This window comes from Centropristis striata, chromosome 15, assembly GCF_030273125.1.
Source record: "Centropristis striata isolate RG_2023a ecotype Rhode Island chromosome 15, C.striata_1.0, whole genome shotgun sequence".
Classification (NCBI taxonomy): Eukaryota; Metazoa; Chordata; class Actinopteri; order Perciformes; family Serranidae; genus Centropristis; species Centropristis striata.
The window spans coordinates 30,914,542-30,936,249 of NC_081531.1; the positions used below are offsets into that span (position 1 = coordinate 30,914,542).

General features: G+C 37.3%; 1 protein-coding gene across 1 annotated transcript; it reads left to right on the plus strand.

Moving 5' to 3' along the window:
- Window positions 1-5,871: 5,871 nt before the first annotated feature.
- trpc6a (transient receptor potential cation channel, subfamily C, member 6a) lies at window positions 5,872-21,398 on the plus strand. The gene is made up of 14 exons (XM_059351610.1): window positions 5,872-6,236; window positions 7,295-7,623; window positions 8,610-8,742; window positions 9,896-10,196; window positions 10,689-10,874; window positions 12,644-12,808; window positions 12,910-13,144; window positions 13,840-14,067; window positions 15,894-16,158; window positions 17,958-18,153; window positions 19,663-19,863; window positions 20,010-20,066; window positions 20,367-20,442; window positions 21,137-21,398. The coding sequence occupies exons 1-14, from the start codon at window positions 6,109-6,111 to the stop codon at window positions 21,292-21,294; spliced, it is 2,658 nt and encodes an 885-aa protein (XP_059207593.1). The 5' UTR covers window positions 5,872-6,108; the 3' UTR covers window positions 21,295-21,398.
- The last annotated feature ends 310 nt before the right edge of the window (window positions 21,399-21,708 follow it).

Here is a 21,708-nt window from a genome sequence, read left to right on the forward strand (position 1 = left end):
CAGAGGAGAGGAGGAGAAGCAGAGGGAGAAAGCACATTATTGTATGAGTTGCACTGCATCTTTGTACAACCTGATGTTTTAATAAAACAGGATGGAAGGATGAGAGAATGCCTACTGTTTCATCTCTTAGATTCTGAATGTATTCCTTTAAGGTGATTTTACTTTAAGTCTTGAGGACAAATATGCCTGAAATTATACACAGTTTCTCATAAAAAATGGAATAAAAAAAATATATATATTAAATATATATAAAAAATATAATAATAATAATAATAATATAATAATATAATATAATATAATATAATATAATATAATAATAATAATAATAATAATATATATAAAAAATATATATATATTTTTTACCTCTTTCCGTGAAATGATTGTGACAATGTGATTTATAATAAAAGTAAAAGTGTATATCTTCTCCAAACTTTATTAATTAATCTCTTCCAAACATATTACAATGAAAATGAAACCACAGTTGAAAGAGGATTGTGTCTGTAAACAAAATTATTCCACCTTTATGGGCAACCGTGTATTTAAGTAGCAAAAAACATATAAAATAGCAAAAAAGGAAATGCATCCAAATGCATTGCAAACTGTTTTATTAAATACTTTTTATTTATAATTCATATGTATAAAGTTTCTGTCATCTTGTTGGAAGAATAAGACAAAGAAAAAATGCGGAAATAATTTCCTTTAAGGCACTATTTATAAAATGTTTATAATTGTAACTAATAACTTTATATAGGGAAAGTTCACCCCAAAATCCAAAAAACATATTTTCCTCCTACCTGTATACTGAGAGTTGGAGACATTGGCGTTAGAGATGTCTGCCTTATCTCAAATATAATGGAACTACAGGGCACTTTGCTAGTGGTTAGGGTCTCTTTCCAGAAATCATGACCATACGACCATAAGTTACAGCTCATTAGAATAAAAAAACTGTGTACAAAAACTGTGTGTAAGTGTACGTGTAATTGTGTCAACCCTGAGAATGAGGATGTACATGGAAGTTAGGCATCAAGCCTTATCTGGTCCAACTTCTGTGAAAAAAAACCTTTTTTCAGATAAGGAAAACCTCCCAAAACAAACACCCCTGTGGTGGGGAAAAAAAGAGAAATAAACCTCAGGAAGAGCAACTGAGGAGGGATCCAGCATTATGTATTTAAAATAAAAATAATCAATATGACAAAATTATACAGGAGGATGGGCGAAAAGATCAGCAGGGAGTAAAGTGGGAAGGTCATCGCTTTCATCGAAGTGGGAGAAACCTCAGCTGAGAGTTTTGGGAGCAGCTGGTAGATGAACGCAGTTTATATTCATAGAAACAATTACAGTAAATATGCTCTGGCAACACACTGAGCTGCTGTCGGAAAGATCAGGACAGGTGAAGCCTGTGCAGACTCGTGTCTGAAATGTAGAAGAAAACAACAAACAAACTCTTGCTTCTCGAGTGTAGGCACAGCCCATATTCTTGTTACATAAATCATAGAGGGTAAGTATGAAAAGCAGCAACTCTGAATGCAAGCTGAGTAACTCTGTTCTTGTTACAGTGTGACTGGCAGCAACAGGTGAAACTGACACTCCTGAGCTACCGACATATTCCAGCAGGCGGTGCTGTGAATCTCTCTAAACACAGTTTAGACCCACATGTACTTGATACAAATATGCCTATGGTATTTTGTCACTTGAAAGTGAACTAATTAAAACTGATGTAGTGTAATCTTCTGCTGCTCTGTGTCACGTTTCCTACTGAACTGTAGGAAACCCTCCATGGTTAGGGTTAGGGATAAGAGAAAAGGTGGAAGAAAAGTACTAATACCACATTGTGAAATGAATCCACTACAAGTAAAAGTCCTGCATTCAAAACCTATTTAAGTAAAAGTACAAAAGCATCAGCATCAAAAAAGTATTAAAAGTAAAATTACTCGTTATGCAGAATGGACCCACTCAGATTTTTTTTCTTTATACTAAATATATTATTAGATTAGTTGTAATGATACATGAATGTAAGCAGTGTTTTAATTTCATTTTAATCAATTTAATCAGGTTTCATTAAAAAAAAAAAGTCAAATCACTTTAAATTCATCATGTTGTTCATGTTAAATCTATCTTGACCTGCCACAACATGTAGAGTAGATGTGGAGTAGAAGTACAATGTTACGAAAAAAAGGAAATACTCAAGTAAAGTGCGCGTACCTCAAAATTGTACTGAAGTACAGTACTTGAGTAAATGTACTTAGTTATATTCCACCACTGGGATAAGGTTTGGTTCAGATTTAGGAAAGAAGAAACACACAGGGAATCAGACTTGGACACAAGACCGGCATGGCGGGTGTGGCTGTCAATTTAGCTACTGGAGAAGATTTATTTTCCAAAGATTCAAAACAAAAGAAATCATATCTAACGCAAATTCTGCCACCAGGTCTGAAAAAACAAGTCTGAATATCTACCACACCAGCAATGAATCTGAAAGGACACATGGAGTGAAAGCGAATAAGCAGTCTTGGGAAATATTTGCAAGTGATTGATGATAATATACAAGTAATCAAACCTCAGAGCAGCTCATTTAAAGAAAAACATGGGAGAAATTACCATGAAGTCAATTTCAAACGGTGTTAACTGAACTTTGAGCCAGATGTTGTAAAGTGCAACGCTGCTGCTGATTCCACCAGGAGATTACCGACTCTCCAGGTGAACATTGGACATATTGTGCTGAAATGAGCACTGCAGCCTCCAAGGCACGCCAGCAGGACTTCAGACTGAAGCTCCTGGTTTCTAATAAACAGAGGAAAAAGTCAGTTCACTCTATTTTTAGATTCAGATTTACTGCCACTGAGAGATTTTTGTTTTCACAGCCTGGACTCTTATCATGTCGGTGTCCAACAAACCAGTTACCATCAATATTTAGGTATTCATATAACAGAGAGAAAAACATTGAATAAGGAACAACGTACATAGTTGAAGTAGATTTATCAATGTTTATTTAAAAGATGATAGAAGGGTCCAGCTCACATTAGCAGTAGAACGAACTGCATTTCAAGGAGTCTTTTTCTTGCATCTCTTCTTCTTTTTCTCCTATTTTTTCAGTACAAAAGTAAAATATAAAAAAATTTAGTTCAACACATATATGACAGTGAAGACGTCTGTGAGTAAAAGATAACTGAGCTTGTTGTTTGGTGAATGAGATGCTTCATCACTTCACATCTCACAAAGCTTCTGGACTGATAATAACAAACTATTACATACAAATACTTTGCTTTCAGATGTGTTAAAGAAGAAAAATTATGGAAAGACAGCAGCAGCGATAAAATCTGAACTGAGGCCTTTGGATGTCTGCTTTTGAAGCTCACTGTAAAGCCTATATAGTGTCTCCTCCGGTCTATTCTATGTGACTGAATATCTCACATGTTATCTCATCAGATCTGATCAAATCCATCTTGCAACGTGGTATCAATGATTATTGTTTCCATGTAAATGCATCCTTACCTTTGAGAAGATGTTGCTGATGAAGCCAGAGAAGCTGGTTCTCTCCTGCCTCTGTCTCTGAGAGTGATGGCTGAAGGTTTCCTCTTCTGAGAGAACTGAGAAGAAACATTCACCTCATCTTTAAACTTCAGCCCGAGGTTGGTACTCAAGGAATTTGGGAGAAGTTACCCAAAAGACCTGGAATTAAGCAGAAAATGTTTTGTGCACAGAAATATAACTTTTTAAAAGGCTTTGTGGCTGTAGGAATATATTGTGTATTTAAATATATGCAGGAATATTTTAAACAGTGAGGTTTCACACACACATTTCCTGTCTGTGAATGCAACGCTGAAGCTACAAGTTGTGAGTTACAAGCATGAATTGTGACCATTTTTGCACTTGGGAGTCGACCTCACAAATTTCAGATAAACTCCAAATATTAAGTAGAGAATGCAATTTCTGCCAATATCGCTGCCATGCTGGCCTGAATAATTTTTTTTACAGTTAGCGTAGGAATAGTTTGAAAATTAGGATTGGGTGAAATTAATATGAATGCAATGAAAAGTTGAATAATACCAATAATGTATAAAAAATATGGAATATTTTTCAAGTTCATTGAAGAGATGAAGCTACACTGCAATGGTGGATAAAAAAGGGTAAGATGAAGTTGAAGTAGTAAGAAAAGTGCTCAATCAAGGTTGAGCAGAACTGGTGATAAAACACAACAGTAGTATGTAGAGACGCAGGTCCCGAAAACAGCTTGAGGGCACTGCACCAATCATAAACAGAGGGAAAATGATGGAATGGCTCCAGACTTCTTTAACTTGTTTTAGGAGCAGGCAGAGCTCGTTCAGTCAGTACTGTTGACACATTAACACAACACTAACATCTGAGTTATCTCAGTTATTTCTTCAAATACAGGCAACCTGCTGATGGATGCAGATACAACCGACCCAAAACTATTAAACATTTGACACCAGTTTGACAATTTAATCAAATACTATGAATTCCAAAGAGACATTTACATTTTTAACTTGACTTCATTAAACAGCGCATCACATTTTAAAAGCAGCATATGTTTTGTGTGAAAAACTATCTACAAAATATGTAGGGTTGCTTGTTAGTCAGAAAAAAGCAACAACTCAAGTAAAGCATGAGTACCTTAAAACTGTACTTAAGCAAATATACCATATCGACATGTACAGACATGTAGAGTGTCCAATTTCTGACACGGTTCACCAGGTGGCTCATTTGTGTCCACAACAATTTCCCTGCCAAATCCCCATCTGCCTATTTTGGCTTATTTATGCACAGGAGTACAGACATTACTCTGTGTGTGTATGGGTTCATTAACCCTGGCAATATACACATATCAGACCACACAAAGAGCCAGAGCTCCTGCAGTGTTATCACCAGAATCAGCTCACGCGCGTGCACACACATACACACACACATACACACACTTGTAACATTATCCCTAAAACCAAGTCTTAACCCTTTGAAGAAGTGAGGATCGACTGAAATGTCCTCCCTTTCCAAAAATATCCAAAACATATCCAGGTGCTTGGCCACTCATTGACCCCCGATAAAAGTGTGTATGTCTGAGCTGACAGTGTTTACAACCAGACCTGTTCTGTTCTGAGGAGGAAGTCTCAACAAAAACTCACTCTGACGGCATTTGTCAGAGTTTACCCCCTTTCACCCTGCCATCCTCCCTGTGAAATGTTACGCTGTTACGTCATGAAAGCTCCAAAGTGACTAATCTTCAGCAATCACGGCCTTAAAAGGCAACTTTCACTGCTACACTACACTTCAGAGACTTGGCTTTATCAGATCTTTGATTACTGACATGTAGGCGTGATGTTACGGAGTGTTTGATGTGAAAATCAGAGAGAGAAGTAACAAAATCAGCGAAAAAGCCAAAGAAGAACACACTGTGTCATCAGAAATAATGCCTTTACGTTTGTGTAATAGAAACACTGGATGCTGGGGAGTAAATTACAGGCATGCATGAACACACACAATTATATGTATGGATACTTACGTTTGTGTGTGTGTGTGTGTGTGTGTGTGTGTGTGTAGGAAGTTGTTTTCCCACACTGGGCGGGGATCAGTGGAGAGTGGGAGCACACAGGAAGCAAAGTCTACTGGGAATTTAAACCCTGAGGAATCTCATCTGCTGTTCATCAGCCATCAGTTACTCCTGCATGCATGTACTCACACACACACACACACACACACACACACACACACACACACACACACACAGACAAAACTCCACATGTACTCTAAACACTGCAGTTTAAAATAGCACTTTACAGCCATGGCATTAAAACTGTTGGCAAAGCACAACATTTTGAGAATATTCCACTCTTGTTTATCTTCTTATTCTCAAAACAAATGCAAATACAGCCATACGTCACCAGTAACCCTCAGTCATAACACTGAGCTGCCCTCCACATCTGTGCAGTTCAACGAGTCGAGTAAATAAAAGTATAGTGGGACCCAGAAGGATGCATTCTTTCTCAAGGACACAGAGAAATAGAGAGGGGCGGAGGACGACGGTGAGAGAGTGAAAGAGAGTTATGCCACAGACACTTGAGTCTTCCTTCACATGAACCAGGACTCTCTATTGGGATGAACCACAGACTGCATAACAGCAGACCTGCAGGCTGCACCGACAGCCCCAGGGCTCGCAGCCGCGATAACCTTCTGATGGACGATGATTTCGGAGAGGAGAACTGTTGCTCTGGACGATGCCTCGGGTGAGTCCTTCACTTACATCCACCACTCAGCCAGATGTGCACGTAGTGGGCAGGTGTGCTTTTGTGTTCAACTGGGAAAAAAACAAAAGTTTGGGTATTAATTTTAACACAGCATCTTTAATTATCATGCATAAACATTATTGGGATCCTTTTGGTTGTTTATCTCTTAAGTTTAACTTGAATTTTGCATTGTAGAATAATTAATATAATATCAAACAGATACTGTCTGTACTATTTTGTTAATGCAAAAATAGCAGCCTCTCAAATAATATGTATGATCTGTTTATACCATATTGAACAATATATTTTAGGGTTTTGGACTGACAAAACAAGACATTGAAAGACATCCCTGAAAGACTTTAAGAAACTGGGATGGACTTTTTTCACTCTATTCTGTAGTCCAAGCCTTGGTCAAGAAAATAATTGGCTGATTGATCGAGAACAAGCTGGCACTCCTGGACGACCTTTTGTCTTAACGTTAAGTAAAAGGACCATATGACACTAGAAGATGGAAGGAATCTATTGGAATAAAGATGTCATAATCACTTGTCAGGAAGTGGTCAAAATAATGCTGCAAAGTCAGGCTAAATTTTGGTGAGGGACAAACTTGCATGGCTTGCAAGAGTCCCTTGACCTCTCAATATATCTGAATGAAAATGGGTTCTGTGGACACCCCGAGTCTCCACTTTACAGACATGCCTAGCTTATGCATATCCCATGCAGTTTTAGTTGAAATACCATGAAGTTTTTTGCATGCAGTATAAATGTGAGTTTTTTGCCTGTTGTATTTAAAATTTCTGTATATTGAGGTCCCTAAACATGCCTGGAACTGCAAAAATCTGAAGTTTATTTATTATGTAAATATTTGTTAGTGGCATCACCACTAAATAAGAAAAAATAATTATTCAATAATTTTAACAATACCTTAAGCCACTAAAAGCAAATATTTTAGTTTTAGAATGTGAAATTGAGATGAGACGGGGAACTGAAGTGTGGTTTCATGTGTGTTAAGTGACCATTGCATGATGTACTGTGTTTATGTCCCGATTCTCTGGCAGCCACAGCAGCTCTGACAGACAGCTCATGGCTCCTCTCAGCGCTGTTAAACGACGCCAGGCTCTCCGTGGTCCAGCCTACATGTTCTCTGCTCCCTCCATCACCCTGTCGGAGGTGGAGCAGCGCTTCCTGGAGGCAGCTGAATACGGCAACATACCAGAGGTGCGCCGCGTACTGCTCCATATGCCCAACTTGAATGTCAACGCCGTGGACTACATGGGCCAGAATGCATTGCAGCTGGCTGTCGCCAATGAACATCTGGAGGTGACGGAGCTGCTGCTGGGGAGGGCAGATTTGGCCAGAGTGGGCGACGCCCTCCTGTTAGCCATCAGTAAGAGGCATTTGTGTGCATCCAAAGGCCAAAAAGTGCTTTTAAAGGGTTAATGATACATGGCAGGAAACTGATGCTGCAGAACTCTGAAGGGGTTAAAACGTTCAAAGATGTCAGAGCAGGTCAATCTGATAAAGCCTATAGATAACATATTAACCCAAAGCATCATGGGAGGTAGGGGTAATCAAAAACAGAAATATCCCATGAAAGAGGATAACTGTGTATTTTGACTCAAAACTGGTACTGTGACAGTCAAACAACCTTAAACTGACCACAGAGAGAATTAAGTGAGTCAGTTTATGGAGCCTGAACAAAGTGCTGGACCGGAAACATGTCGGAATGGAGCCACAGACATTATGTTGTGCCTTTCAAATGAAGTTAAAAACAGCCTAATATGTCTAAATTAGCCTACCAACATTATTTATAGGTCAAAATGAGCATGATTTCTTAATACAATTTTGTCAGAATGTAGCGAATACCCGAGTGCAAATGAGAGGCTGGACACTGAAGAAATATCTCAGGAGATTAAAAACTAGACTTGAAGCAAAATTTAGAGGCTGAGGCGTGGGGCCGTGAGCTTTTATATGCTATGATGCACATTTTAGTATACTTTTTTAATGCCATATGTAAGTTACAAATTTTTACATTAGAATAATACAAATTGCTTTTGGCCTACACAAATGTCAAATTAAAATAAAATGTAAGGTAAAAACTGTTTCATTTCATATCATTTTTTGTCACAGTCACAGGCAGCCGCTGCAGATGCCCTGAAGACAAGAAAAGTGTCTTCATGCCAATTTTGTATGCCATGATAATATGAAAATTTCCTGATATAATGTGAAAAACATCTAGTTTTTCTGACGTGGCAGTAATACACTGCTGTACTGACCAGTTACGGATGATTATGACCTGATTGTCCTTTTCTTGGAGAGAACCTGTGTAGCAGCCTCATTTGGCAACAGCTTTGCTCTGTTTGTGTGTTGTAGGTAAAGGTTATGTCCGTATCACAGAGGCCCTCTTGTCTCACCCAGCGTTTAGAGATGCCCACCGCCTCACAGCGAGTCCTGCTCAAGCAGACATGTTGGATGACTTCTATGCTTATGATGAGGACGGAACAAGGTGAATTCAGCTACAAAATGTTGTGACCTCAAAAAGCAGCACTAGTGCAATAAATATCTAAATGTCTGACATGTTTAAAGGGCTGTTCTGCTCTGCTGCATATTGACACAGAGTCAGAGACTGATATCTTAACTTTCCTAATAATTAAGTCTTAGAGTTTTGTTACCTTTGGACAAATCCAGGTAAGATGTTTCTATTCTTTGTGCTAAGCTAAGTTAGGTGTTGGTGGTAGCTTCATATTGACATGAGAGAGGTATCAATGACTCAACAAGAAAGCAATGTAGCGTATTTACTCAAGTGTCAAACACACACAAATGAGAAGTGAGTTTTTTCACACATCTACATGAAAGATACAAAAAGACGCGAGTTTGCACTGGGTTTGTTAAAGTTCTCCAACTCAAGCTAATTCATGTGACACTGCTGTAAAAGCCTATCGGTGTTAAGATTCTCCTGCATCGTCTTCACCAATCAGAACTCCATTCAGAAAACAAACATTTTTTAAAAGTTGTTGTCTTATGGTGAGACCACACAATGCATGAATTAAGACTATTTACAAATCAGCATCATGATGTAAATATTTTGGCATCTTTTTGATGTGTTTATTGCTATTAAATCATAGGAAAATCTATTTATTTTGGATTCATACTGCTGCAATAAACCCAATTTATTCCGCAGTTCTATGACTTGCTAGATAATGTAAATATTTATTGGTTTTGAAACACAGATTATGAACGTGCCACTCACTGAGAGTCGCAGCTTTGATGGAACAGCTGGACAGGTAGCTGGTTTCCCTCTATAAAACCCCAGCAGCTCTTAACCCAGCCCACGGCTCATCAAAGCCTCAAGCTATGGCCTCAAGTAGTGCTGCCATACATGCAGTTCCTGCAGAAGGCTGCAAATTCATGCTATGAGCCCAGACAAGATGTGATTGGTTTTTGACATATCAGGGACAAGTATACATAAACACAAATCATTTTGAGGGCAAACTAGTGCTCCTTTCATTTGGTGTAAACAGCATAAGGAGGAGGATGAAGGGATGGGAAAAGTTGTATGAATATGAAAGGACAGTACTAGTCAGCTGACAGCCAAACAGTTGTTGAATGAGCCAGTGATTGTGAAGAATAAAAACAGATGATGCTACATACTCCCACAGGTTCTCTCATGATGTGACTCCAGTGATCCTCGCAGCACACTGCCAGGAGTACGAGATAGTTCACACCCTGCTGAGCAAAGGGGCTCGCATCGATCCTCCTCACGACTACTTCTGCGGCTGCGACTCCTGCAACTACCAGCAGCAGTTTGACTCCTTCAGCCACTCGCGATCCAGAATCAACGCCTACAGAGGCCTCGCCAGTCCCGCTTACCTCTCCCTGTCCAGTGAGGACCCGGTGCTGGCAGCCCTGGAGCTCAGCAATGAGCTGGCCATGCTAGCTGATATTGAGAAAGAATTTAAGGTACAAATGTTATTAAAAACCCTCCAAAATCTTTATTTCTGTAATTACTGTGCACATCCTGTCAGCGCTACTGTACACGTGCCCTGAAAACCAGCTCATTGTCAAGTACACGAAAACTATTCGCTTTTTTTCTGCCAACCAACTGCTATAAAAAACTGCCAGTAAACACAAGAACATTTTATGAGTCTTAGGAGAGGAAGCAGGAACAGTTGGGGGTCCAGATCTTGCAGTCACTGTTGACATTGTTGGTCTGACCCACATTTAACAACTATAATCCCTTCTTCTTGTCTGGAAGGGGGTAAATGAGGCTAGATGATGAACATATTAGAAATCTAAAAGCACATTTTCTATAAAATCCTGGCTTTTATGTTGCTTTTTGTGATGCTGTCAGATGGCTTTAGCTACATCTGTAACCACAGCATCAGACCATATCCTGCAACACATCTTGTGTGTTTCTCTCACTGATGCACATTTTTCTTCATTGTTCCATAGAACGACTACATCTGTCTATCGAGCCAGTGTAAGGATTATGTGGTGGGCCTTCTGGATCTGTGCCGCAGCACAGAGGAGGTGGAGGCCATACTGAGTGGAGAAACTGCCTCTGAAGACACCTTTGAACTACCAGGTCGCCCCTCGCTTACACGGCTCAAGTTAGCCATCAAATACGAAGTGAAAAAGGTTAGTGACAACAACACAGAGCAAATGTTTTTGTTCGTATAATAAATATTATTAAGCATGGTTTAGGATTAATTAATTAGTCTTATTTGACACACTCCTTTCAAAATGCTAACAAAAGTCAATGTTTATTTGAAATAACATTAATTAATAGCATGTTGAGATCCATTTTCCCCCAAATATTTAATGATATGATCAATCAAAAAAAAAATGTTATCAGAGAAGTTCAACTTGCACTTTTTCTTTTTCTATTTTATGATTTACTAGTGCAGTGTATGTGCATATGAAGTATGCATTCGTTAGCATGCTAATCGTGAGATAGCACATTACGCAGTATGCTGCACTTAAAGTACATTAACATGAACCCAATTAGCTGACATGCTATATTGCATGAAAGTATCTCATATCAAATGATTATGGGCATTACGCTAAGCAACATGAATGTCATCCCTGAATTACATAGTAATGCAACATAAGAAGTGAATAAAGCTAAATCTCTGCTTAGCATGCTAATTTGCACATTGCATTGAGACCATTACAACGTCTGCAACTCCATAGCTGTGTTCTGAATGATATCCATACTTCCATGAGTACACTTAAACGCAGTACACTATCTGCACTTACTAAGTACGCAGATTTCAGCAGGTGAGTGTTGTTCCAAATCTAATACTCTGTGGTGCACTTACCGTAAATTATGATCTCGACAGCCGCCGCGGCTTGTCACCCGCCAAAAACATCCCGCTTTGAACGGCGAAAAAAATACCCTTTGTGTTGTTTAATCTTTGGTTTACTTCTACAATCCTGCAATATGGCTCGATTAACGCAGCAAATGTGGCGAATGCGCTAAACCGGATGATATTGGACGATAACGACAACTGTAACCACAAGCGCAGTGTTCATGTCAATACATTTATTCTGAGGCGATTGTAAAATGTAAATATGAATATGTACGACAAAACTTACATCTGTAGGGTTCGGGAGCTGCAGGCGCTGTCATTTTGGCCGCCATTAAAAAATTTTTTTTCGAGCTGAGCAGCTCTGCCTGGCTCTGCCTCTTCTGCTACGTAGACAAGATGGCGGCCGTTGAGAGCGTAGAGTGTACATTGTTGCACACTCAGCGTTTTGACCGTTATGAGGGCACCATCCGGGTCCTTTAGGTACACTTCTTATCGATGCGATCGGAATCAGAACACACCCTGCATACTCAAACTAAGTATAAGTAGGCCTACGGGAAGCATGGGTATCGGAACACAGCTCATAAAACACTTACTTTTCATAAGGTACGCACACCATCCAGCACATACACATTGAACATTGATATTAGCTGGAAACTAATTGAATATTATTGGAAAATCGAACCTTGTAGTGAACTTTAAAACTCAGATAAATAGGTAGGCTAAATAGACTAACAGATGAGATGAGTCAGGTGTGGGAATCCAGAGTGAATTGTGTTACTGACCAGGTGTAGGCCTATCACACAATGGGGCGGAGCTCCCCTAAAAGGCGTCTGATCGGAAACAGTGCAATTCCGCAACACATCCTACGTAAATAATAATATTTTGAAAAATTAATTCAAAAATCTTCAAAATCGAAGATGCACACCTTCGTGCCATGTGCAAGCCACATAGGAAATCTAAGGTCAGTCTGACTAACGGTCAGCGAGATATGCCCTAGACACACATCCACAAACACAGACACTTCTTGCTTTTATAGATAGCCATTGCACAGTCTGATAACGACCTTATCAACCTGCCTGTGTCTATGTTCTTCAGTTTGTGGCTCATCCTAACTGCCAGCAGCAGCTGCTGAGCATCTGGTACGAGAACCTGCCGGGCCTGAGACAGCAAACCACTGCCATCAAGCTGCTGGTCGTGCTGGCGGTGGCTATCGGATTGCCTGGACTGGCTATGGGTTACTGGATATCACCGTGCAGCAGAGTATATAACATTTATACTCACAAATGACTCCAAAATATTCACCTTTAATTCTCTGCAGGACGTTCTGTTTCATCCTCCTGTTTCATCTCTCTCTCTCTCAGGTGGGGAAGGTGATGCGAAGCCCATTCATGAAGTTTGTGGCCCACGCCTCCTCTTTCACAATTTTTCTGGGCCTTCTGATACTAAATGCTGCGGACCGTTTTGCAGGCACCACCCTGATGGCAAACATGACCCACCATCATCATCCGACACTGAAATATGACCCGCTGCTGCTCTACCGCATGACCACGACACCCTTCACATGGATGGAGGTCCTCATCATTTCATGGGTCATGGGTGAGCATTAGACCATCAAGTATCATCAGGGTTGGATTAGGTTACTTTGAAATGTGGTCAGTTACCTAATACATTTGATTACAAAAAAATTGAAATAAAATAAAATAAATAAAACTAATAAAAACTAATCTTAATTTTTTTGAGATTATTTTAGGATCACATAAAATATTGCACCTTTTAAAAAAAAGATTACTTTAAAATGTAGTCAGTTATTTTAAAAAACACCCCAGTTGGTGTGATTAGTTACTCAATACATTGGATTACAAAAAAAAAAAAAAAAAAATGAAAATGAAAAAAATTAAATCTAATCTGAATTATTTTGGATTACTTCAGAATTAAATCATTGAAAAAATATTGCACCTATGTTTCTAAAAAAAAAAAAGAAAAAGAAAAAAAGGACACACACACAAAAGTGTATTTTCCGTTTTAAATATCTCAAAACATATTTAATACAAATACCATTCATTTTACTTATTCTACATAGTTATACAGTTGGTCAAATCCAATTACCCTGAAAGAGCTGTGCTGCAATGCTGTTTGTTTTGTGCACAGTTATTTATTCAAAGGCCACATCATTAAAAAAAAGCAAATATCATTTAAGTCACCTTTAACAAAACTTACCTTTTAAAATGGCAATATTTAAAAGACGTATACGAAAAGTTAATTGACAATATAACCATGTGTCACGTGTGCAGGTATGATCTGGGCTGAGGTGAAGGAGATCTGGAGTCAGGGGCCGGGGGAGTACCTGGTGGAACCGTGGAACTTCCTGGACTTTGGGATGCTGGCGATCTTCCTCGCCTCCTTCAGCTGCCGCTTCTCCACCCTGAGACACGCTGACTTAGCCCAGACCTATGTACACACACACTACAAAACACTGATTAACGTCACGCTGCCTCCAGAGATACACTACTTTACGCTGGGTGAGCACACACTAACAGACGGCCACACTTTAAATACCATCATTTACTTCATGTATAAACAGTTCCAGGAAGTTAGCATAAGGCAGACACACAGGAGCATATATTTCACTATAGCTGAGAGGACGTATGCTGGCTTTACGCTATGAACTGGAGCCTGACTGATATGGGCTTTTTGAGAGCTATTTTAGAGGAGAAAAATTCCCTGATTACTGAGCAATGGTGGCAGATGTAGGGAATGTTCTGTGGATTGTGAACTGATATGACAGAAGACTGATTTCTTAAACAAATAACTACAGTATATTAAAAAATATCTAACATTAGAATACGTTATAATGCATTATACATACAGGGTATTATATTGTCATTTAATTGTAGAAATGAACACTGAGAATAAATAAATAAACTGTCTGTTCAGTATCATTAAATTGCTGATAAACATCAATTATGTCTGTTCAGTGTCATGAATTGCTGAGCATTTGAATAAAGAATAATAATAATTTAAGAAACAAAATAAACATCAGTTCTGAATGGCTGAATCTGTGAATTGCTAATAATAAAATAAAATAAAATATATTTTTTTATACATATTAATAGCTAAATATTGTATGTTTGGTCAGTTGTTTACAAATTGAAAAATAAAAATAAAATAAAAAATGCCATATCTGATGCAATATATATTAACTTGGCACATCTGGGAAATCATAGACACCAATAACGATAGATACTGAGATGTGTGTGAAAGGCCATTATTGGTCAAGCTTAACTTTAAACAACAGTAATTTGCCTAAATGTCCCTGTTTTTATTGGGAAGATAATTGAAAAGGCCCTTTTAAGATCATCACATTTACAAAAATAGCTTTTCTTGAAAGCAAATCTGAGTAAAAGTTCATCCAGTGGTTGCAAACATATTTTTCTTCTTATGACCCCTTAAAATCCTTTTGTGAACTTTCAGTCCAGAGTGCACATGTGTGATTAGTGATTGGAGGCCAGATGAGGTAAAACTATCCAACATCTCAAAGTTTAGAGAAAAAGTTTTTAATTTCCTTTAGTCATAATAAGTTGAGATCCAGTGACTGTGTTATGTACATGCAGTGGTGGAATGTAACTATGTACATTTACTCAAGTAATGTGCTTAAGGGCAATTTTAAGGTGCTTTACTTGAGTATTTCCATTTTATGTAGCTTCATACTTCTACTCCACTACATTTAGCTGCCAGCTTTAGTTACTTTTCAGATCAAAGTTAAACATTTGTACACATGTTTAAAAAATTGTAATAATAATATATCATAAACTTTATTTGTAAAGCACCTTCCTGAATTTAAATGCATTCATTTCATAAAATGGAAGAAAAAACATAGACAGTGCATAGACAAGTGCAGCAGAGCAAATTAAACCATATAACAGTGGTTATTTGGTAGTTAAAAAGTTAGTCAAAAGCCCTAATTTGATGACAGTAAAATGCTGCTTATTTAAATGCATCAATAATAAAACATATATAGTAATAATAATAATAATAATAATAATAATAATAATAATACAATAATATATTTGAAATATTATAACATTCTTAGTGGGCCCCATTCTGCATAACATGTATTGTTTTTTTACTTTGGACACTTCTTTTGTACTTTTACTTCAGTAAGTTTTGAATGCAGGACTTTTACTTGTAGTGAAGTAATTTCACAGTTTGGTATTAGTACTTTTACTGAAGTAAGGGATCTGAATACTTCTTCCACCACTGCATACATGCTCTGTGAAATGTTTTATCCTGATGTAACAGCATTTTTCTTGCAAAAATTAATGTGTTAATGTGTCTGTTTCTGCAGCTCGTATCTACTGGTTGCCATCAGATCCCCAGCTGGTGTCGGAGGGCCTGTACGCCGTGGCAGTGGTGCTGAGCTTCTCTCGGATCGCCTACATCCTCCCAGCCAACGAGAGTTTTGGCCCACTGCAGATCTCTCTGGGGAGGACTGTCAAGGACATCTTCAAGTTCATGGTCATCTTCATCTTGGTCTTTCTGGCGTTCATGATCGGCATGTTCAACCTGTACTCTTACTACCTGGGAGCAAAGCAGAATGATGCCTTCACCACGTGAGAGACGCCTGCATTAGAGTCTGCTAATGCATTATTTGACCATTTTGTTGATTTTTTATTAATCAAGGTTGGATTTTTGGATGTTAAGGTAGAATAATTCTCATTCTTCAAATCAATTACATTAAAAAAGTCGGTAACGCTTTATATTAAGGTCCTTGTAATAACCATTAAATAACAAGTAATAAGGCATTGTTCTCGCTTTAGATCCCTTTAGCTGCAAAAAGCATAGTTAACTGTTAACAAGTGCATAGTTAACTTATAATAGATGAGCAATAAAGTATATTTTAATATCAATAAGCAAACAAAAGATTAATAAAGGCATGGCAAAGACATAATGGGTGGGTTATGAGTGTTTGTAATGCTATTATGAAGAATTATAAGATACTCATGAGGCTTTTATTAATGTTCTTATTATACATCTCTTATAGCCTGCTATTATCTGTATTATAATGCCATCATTAACACTTATATAGGCTTATAAACACACAGTAATAAGCATCTTGTAAGGACTTACAAGGGCCTTATTACTTGTAAATTAATGGTTATTACACGGACCTTAATATAAAGCGTTACCAAAAAGTCTCTTCAGTTATCAAATTGGACATCTTTTATTAAATCCAGTGGTGGAAGAAGTATTCAAATCCTTACTTACTTCAGTAAAAGTATGAATACTACACTCTGAAAGTACTCCACTATAAGTAAAAGTACAAAAGTTTTAGCATCAAAATGTACTTGAAGTATCAAATGTAAAATTATTCGTTATTCAGAATGGACCCAATCAGATTGTATTATTATTTTTGATGCATTATTATTATTATTATGATTATGATTATGTAATATACAGTTAAGAAGTTACATTTATTAACATGTGTAATCATTTTAAATTGATGTTTTTTTTCTGTTAAATCTTGGCCTGGAAAGTAACTAAAGCTGTCAGCTTAAGTGCAGTAAAAAGTGCCATATTTGCCCCTAAAATATCGTGCAGTAGAAGTTTAAAGTTACATATGTGGAAATAATACAGCACTTGGGTAAATGTACTTAGTTAGATTCCACCACTGATTAAATCCACTGACAAAGACACTTTGAAAGAGTGCATCTTAACATTTTTCCTTCTCAGATTACAACCTTTGATTCCTGTCTAAAAAACAATCAACCAATTAACCTGTTAACTGTAGAAACTGTTTTTGGAGCGTTCCACAACTTCCCAGTCTTTTGTTGCACCTGTCCAAACTTCTTAAAATGTATTCCTGGCATCAAATTCAGAATAAACATTTGATTTAAAGAATGCAAAATGCATAAAGATGACAAGATAACATATTAAATATAGTGTCATTGTGCAGTTTTAATTAAATATGTCAAAAAAGTTTAATTTAGACAACATGCTAACTTTTTGAAGGATTTTAGAGGCTGGAGAAATTTTATATACACAGTGTAATTCAGAATAAAAGCAAGAAATGTCATAAAGAAAGAAAATAGAGATTGTCTGACAGATTTTTTACATTTTTTATTCCTAGTATTATTATTTTGACTATTTAATAGTTAAGTAGTCAGGTTAATCAGACTGTGAGCCTTCAGATTTATTTTGGGAGTCGGGACTCATTGTCCCGATGCTTGCCACTGCATCTTCACATGGTTGGGTTATCTTAAACCACACAGTATGGAAATTACCTAAAACTTTTCATCTTTTGATGCTTTTTCATGGAGCATCCTCAGCTTGTTTGGATGATTAATGATTTGTTTTGATTTCAGAAATAACTCTCTCATCTCCTCCCATTTCCCTTCTCTGTGTGCTGCAGTCTGGAGGAGAGCTTCAAGACGCTGTTCTGGGCTATATTTGGACTGTCTGAGGTCAGGTCTGTCGTGATCAATAACGGACACAAATTCATCGAGAACATTGGTTACGTGCTGTACGGGGTTTACAACGTAACCATGGTGATAGTGCTGCTCAACATGCTCATCGCCATGATTAACAGTTCCTTCCAGGAGATTGAGGTTTGTCATCAAAACACTAAATCATCATGTGCTTCAGATACAGAGAGAACATGTCCTGCCCTCACGTGTAGCACGTATTTCTCAGTGATTTAAAATATGGTATGTGGTTTATATATATATATATATATATATATATATATATATATATATATGTCACAAAAGGAAAAATCTAATTAAGAAAAAAGTATGAGGCGGAACACACAGGAGTGTGATAATGGGACACTATATTTAGATTTTTTTTAAATGTTTAATTACAGTAAATTCTATGTAAAATACAAGAAATACACAAGCTAAATGTAAACATTAAGCAACTTTTTTTTACAACTTACTGTCAGATTAAAGTAAATATGTTTGTTATTTTACAGATATGTTTTTTTTATAATACAGTTATTAAATGTTTTGTTGTTTTTTCTTCATTAAGTGAAAATGCCATTAAAAAAATATTTCAAATATTAACTTTAAAATAAAAGTTGAAATCTGTAAATAAATATAATGGAACATGCTTAATGGTCTTGAATGTTGCAGTGAATTATGTAATAAAAAAAAAGATACTCATCATATTGCTGAGTGTAAAATTAAAGCAACTTTCTGTTTTCTTACAGTAAAACTTAAAATGTAGAGAAATGTAAAAAGAAATCATACATTTTTTTAACAAGTCTGGTATCAAAAGTTGCCAAACACTTACTGTCATATTTTTTTTTAAAGATTATTTTTTGCCATTTTTCATGCTTTATTGAAAGTGATAGATAGAAAGGGGGAGACAGAGGGGAGGACATGCAGCAAAGGGACCTCAGGCCGCTCTACCAGTGTGATTTTATAATGTATTGTATTTTTTAAATACAGATATGAAATTTATTTTATTTGCATGTTATTTGCAAAAATAAAAAATAAAAACTTTTTTTTGAATTATCTTTTTTAAAGTGCAGGAGTAGAAATAAAGGTAAACCACGATACTGTAGCCATTGTAGTAAAATGAAGCCTAAGCCATCCAACAAAACTGCAATGTCAATCTTCATAATTATCTTAATGAGACAATTGTCTGAGGTAATTGTGTCAATAATTCAGAAAATCAAAAGCAGAATTTTCAAGCACAAAATTCTGCCCTTGTTTTATTAGATAATCATCTGAGTTTTTCTAACCCAGAAAAACAAGAGCAGAATATTTTCCCATGAAAACTTTTCTCACAATTGTGAGATCATTTTCGAACTAATTCAGAAACACGGGGCAAATATTTTTCTCAGGCAAATGCATTATGTCTCCGTAGTTTATGACGTATCGCAAATGTTTTTAATTAAAGTTTACGTAACTCTGCAAAAGAAGGAGGCCAGGGCGGATAGTTGGGTCAAACAAGCATGAGACTTTAACGCAGGAGGCCAAAGTTCCTGTACTATGTGAAACCAAAAGTCAGTGTTGACTTATTTTAACGTAGATAAGACATACAATACCATGATTCTCTCAACATAACAAAGTCTTTTTTACAATTCATGTTTATTTGCCTCTGCTCTTTAGGATGATGCTGATGTTGAGTGGAAGTTTGCTCGGGCAAAACTCTGGTTCTCCTACTTTGAGGAGGGAAGGACGCTCCCTGTGCCCTTTAACCTGGTCCCCAGTCCAAAATCTATGTTGGGCCTGGCTACGGCCATCAAGTCTCTGCTCCTGCACTATGTGGCAGGACATAGTGAGGAGAAAATTGAGACACAGCTGAACCAGGTACCATGCATTTACCTTTGATATTTAGAGCTGATTTGGAGCCTGAGCACCTCCCAGTGGTTTTACTGCTGCACCACAGGCTCCACCCCAGGCCTCAAGACAAGTTTAATGTCATAAATTCTGTTCAATTTTGCCTAATTTTTCAGCTTGGAGTTGGCAAAAATACAGGATTTGGTGCTTCAATCAGCCCGACCAGATATCAGGTGTGTATTTCACAACATTTCAAACAAAAACTCCACATTTAGTCCAAAAACCTTTAAAACCTTTAAGTTTTCAGTAACTGTAAAGTTAGATTTTAAGTAGAAAATAAAATTAAAAGCTCCTCCACCTACCTACAGCTCCCAGCAGTTTCTCAAGTTAAAACAGCAGCACAATAGTTTTCTGAAAGAATTAGTACTTTAGCACTAGCCTAAATAATAATTTAATTTGCATCAAACCCATAATAGTAATATTAATTCTACCTGTTTAAAGATTTTGAGTACCTTTTCCATGTCTGGCTGCAGAAGATCATGAAGCGTCTGATAAAGCGGTACATCATCAAAGCCCAAGCAGACAAAGAGAGCGACGAGATCACGGAAGGTAAAGTCAACAAGATGCTGAAACTGAACTTAAAGGGATAGTTCTGATTTTTTAAGGTGTGGTTGTATGAGTAACTTACCCATAGTCAGTGTATAACCTAGAGCAGATGATGGTCGACACGCCTCCCGTTTGGAGAAGCAGGCAGGAGTATTGCCACAGAAGCTAAGCAATGCACTGCTATGGACAGAGGCAAAGCTACCAGACTGCATTTACAAAAACAGTAATTTTACCTTGCAAACACAGGGGTTGCTCTCAGACTGTAGGGGGTTGTAAAACTAAAGCTGCCTCGATCGGTTAGTTAGTGTGTGGTAAAATGTGACCTTGATGATCTCAAACTAACCCTTAAAACACCAAAGTAACACAATAACACAATCAAACTAACATATGGAGGCAGAGAGAGAGACCAGCAACAACGTTGTTCTGTGGGGTAAAAATGACTGTTTTTGTCAACAGAGTCTGGTGGCTTTTAAGAGAGAATAGACTGCTGTGGCTCCCTGCGTAAACTTAAACAGTGAAAAAAGCATCTACTATATTTATTGAAGTGGCGTTGTATGAGTTACAACCCTACTTCAATAAATCTGAACAATGCCTTAAACTTGTTTAAATTGTTATATCTAATCTAGAAATAAGCTACTGTTGTCACATCTGTAGTTTTATTTTCAACTTGAATTTCACCATTCTGTGGTCTATTCAGGTGAGCTGAAAGAGATAAAACAGGACATCTCCAGTCTGCGATACGAGCTGCTAGAGGAGAAATCACAGAATATGGAGACACTGGATGGACTGCTGAAGAGGCTGGGGGAGATCAGCACACCTTCAGCAGCACTAACAGTCACCCCGACTGCACATTAAACTACGCAGCTCAAAAACCTTTAAGTGCCTGATTTCCATCATTAAATGTAGATACAGTATGAAAGTGACAAAAAAGTATGTAAAGTATATTTTAAAATTAAAATATAGCTTGACAGCAGATTGCATGATTATGTGTTGTTTATATGTTTATAATGCACACAACATAGAGCAGAGCCCAGTGTCTATGAGCTTATCCTCATATTTTAAAGATTGATTTGTTTTGCACAGTAGCATGGATATCACAGAGATACCTCTGAAAACTATGGTTACACAAATACGCTGGATATACAAATACAAAAACTTCTTTTCTTTTTTTAAAGTAAATCGTTTGTCTTTTATTTAGACAGCATGAAAACTGACAGACCGTAAAAGGAAGGATTTAGGGTAGGATTCAGTCTTAGATCACCAGTTCAT

Bases quoted from the DNA above. Each gene is read 5' to 3' on its own strand.
- trpc6a (XM_059351610.1), top strand. From the start codon at position 6,109: ATGAACCACAGACTGCATAACAGCAGACCTGCAGGCTGCACCGACAGC. The intron at 7,624-8,609 runs GTAAGAGGCATT...TGTGTGTTGTAG, and splicing joins CGCCCTCCTGTTAGCCATCA to GTAAAGGTTATGTCCGTATC. The intron at 19,864-20,009 runs GTACCATGCATT...CTAATTTTTCAG, and splicing joins TTGAGACACAGCTGAACCAG to CTTGGAGTTGGCAAAAATAC.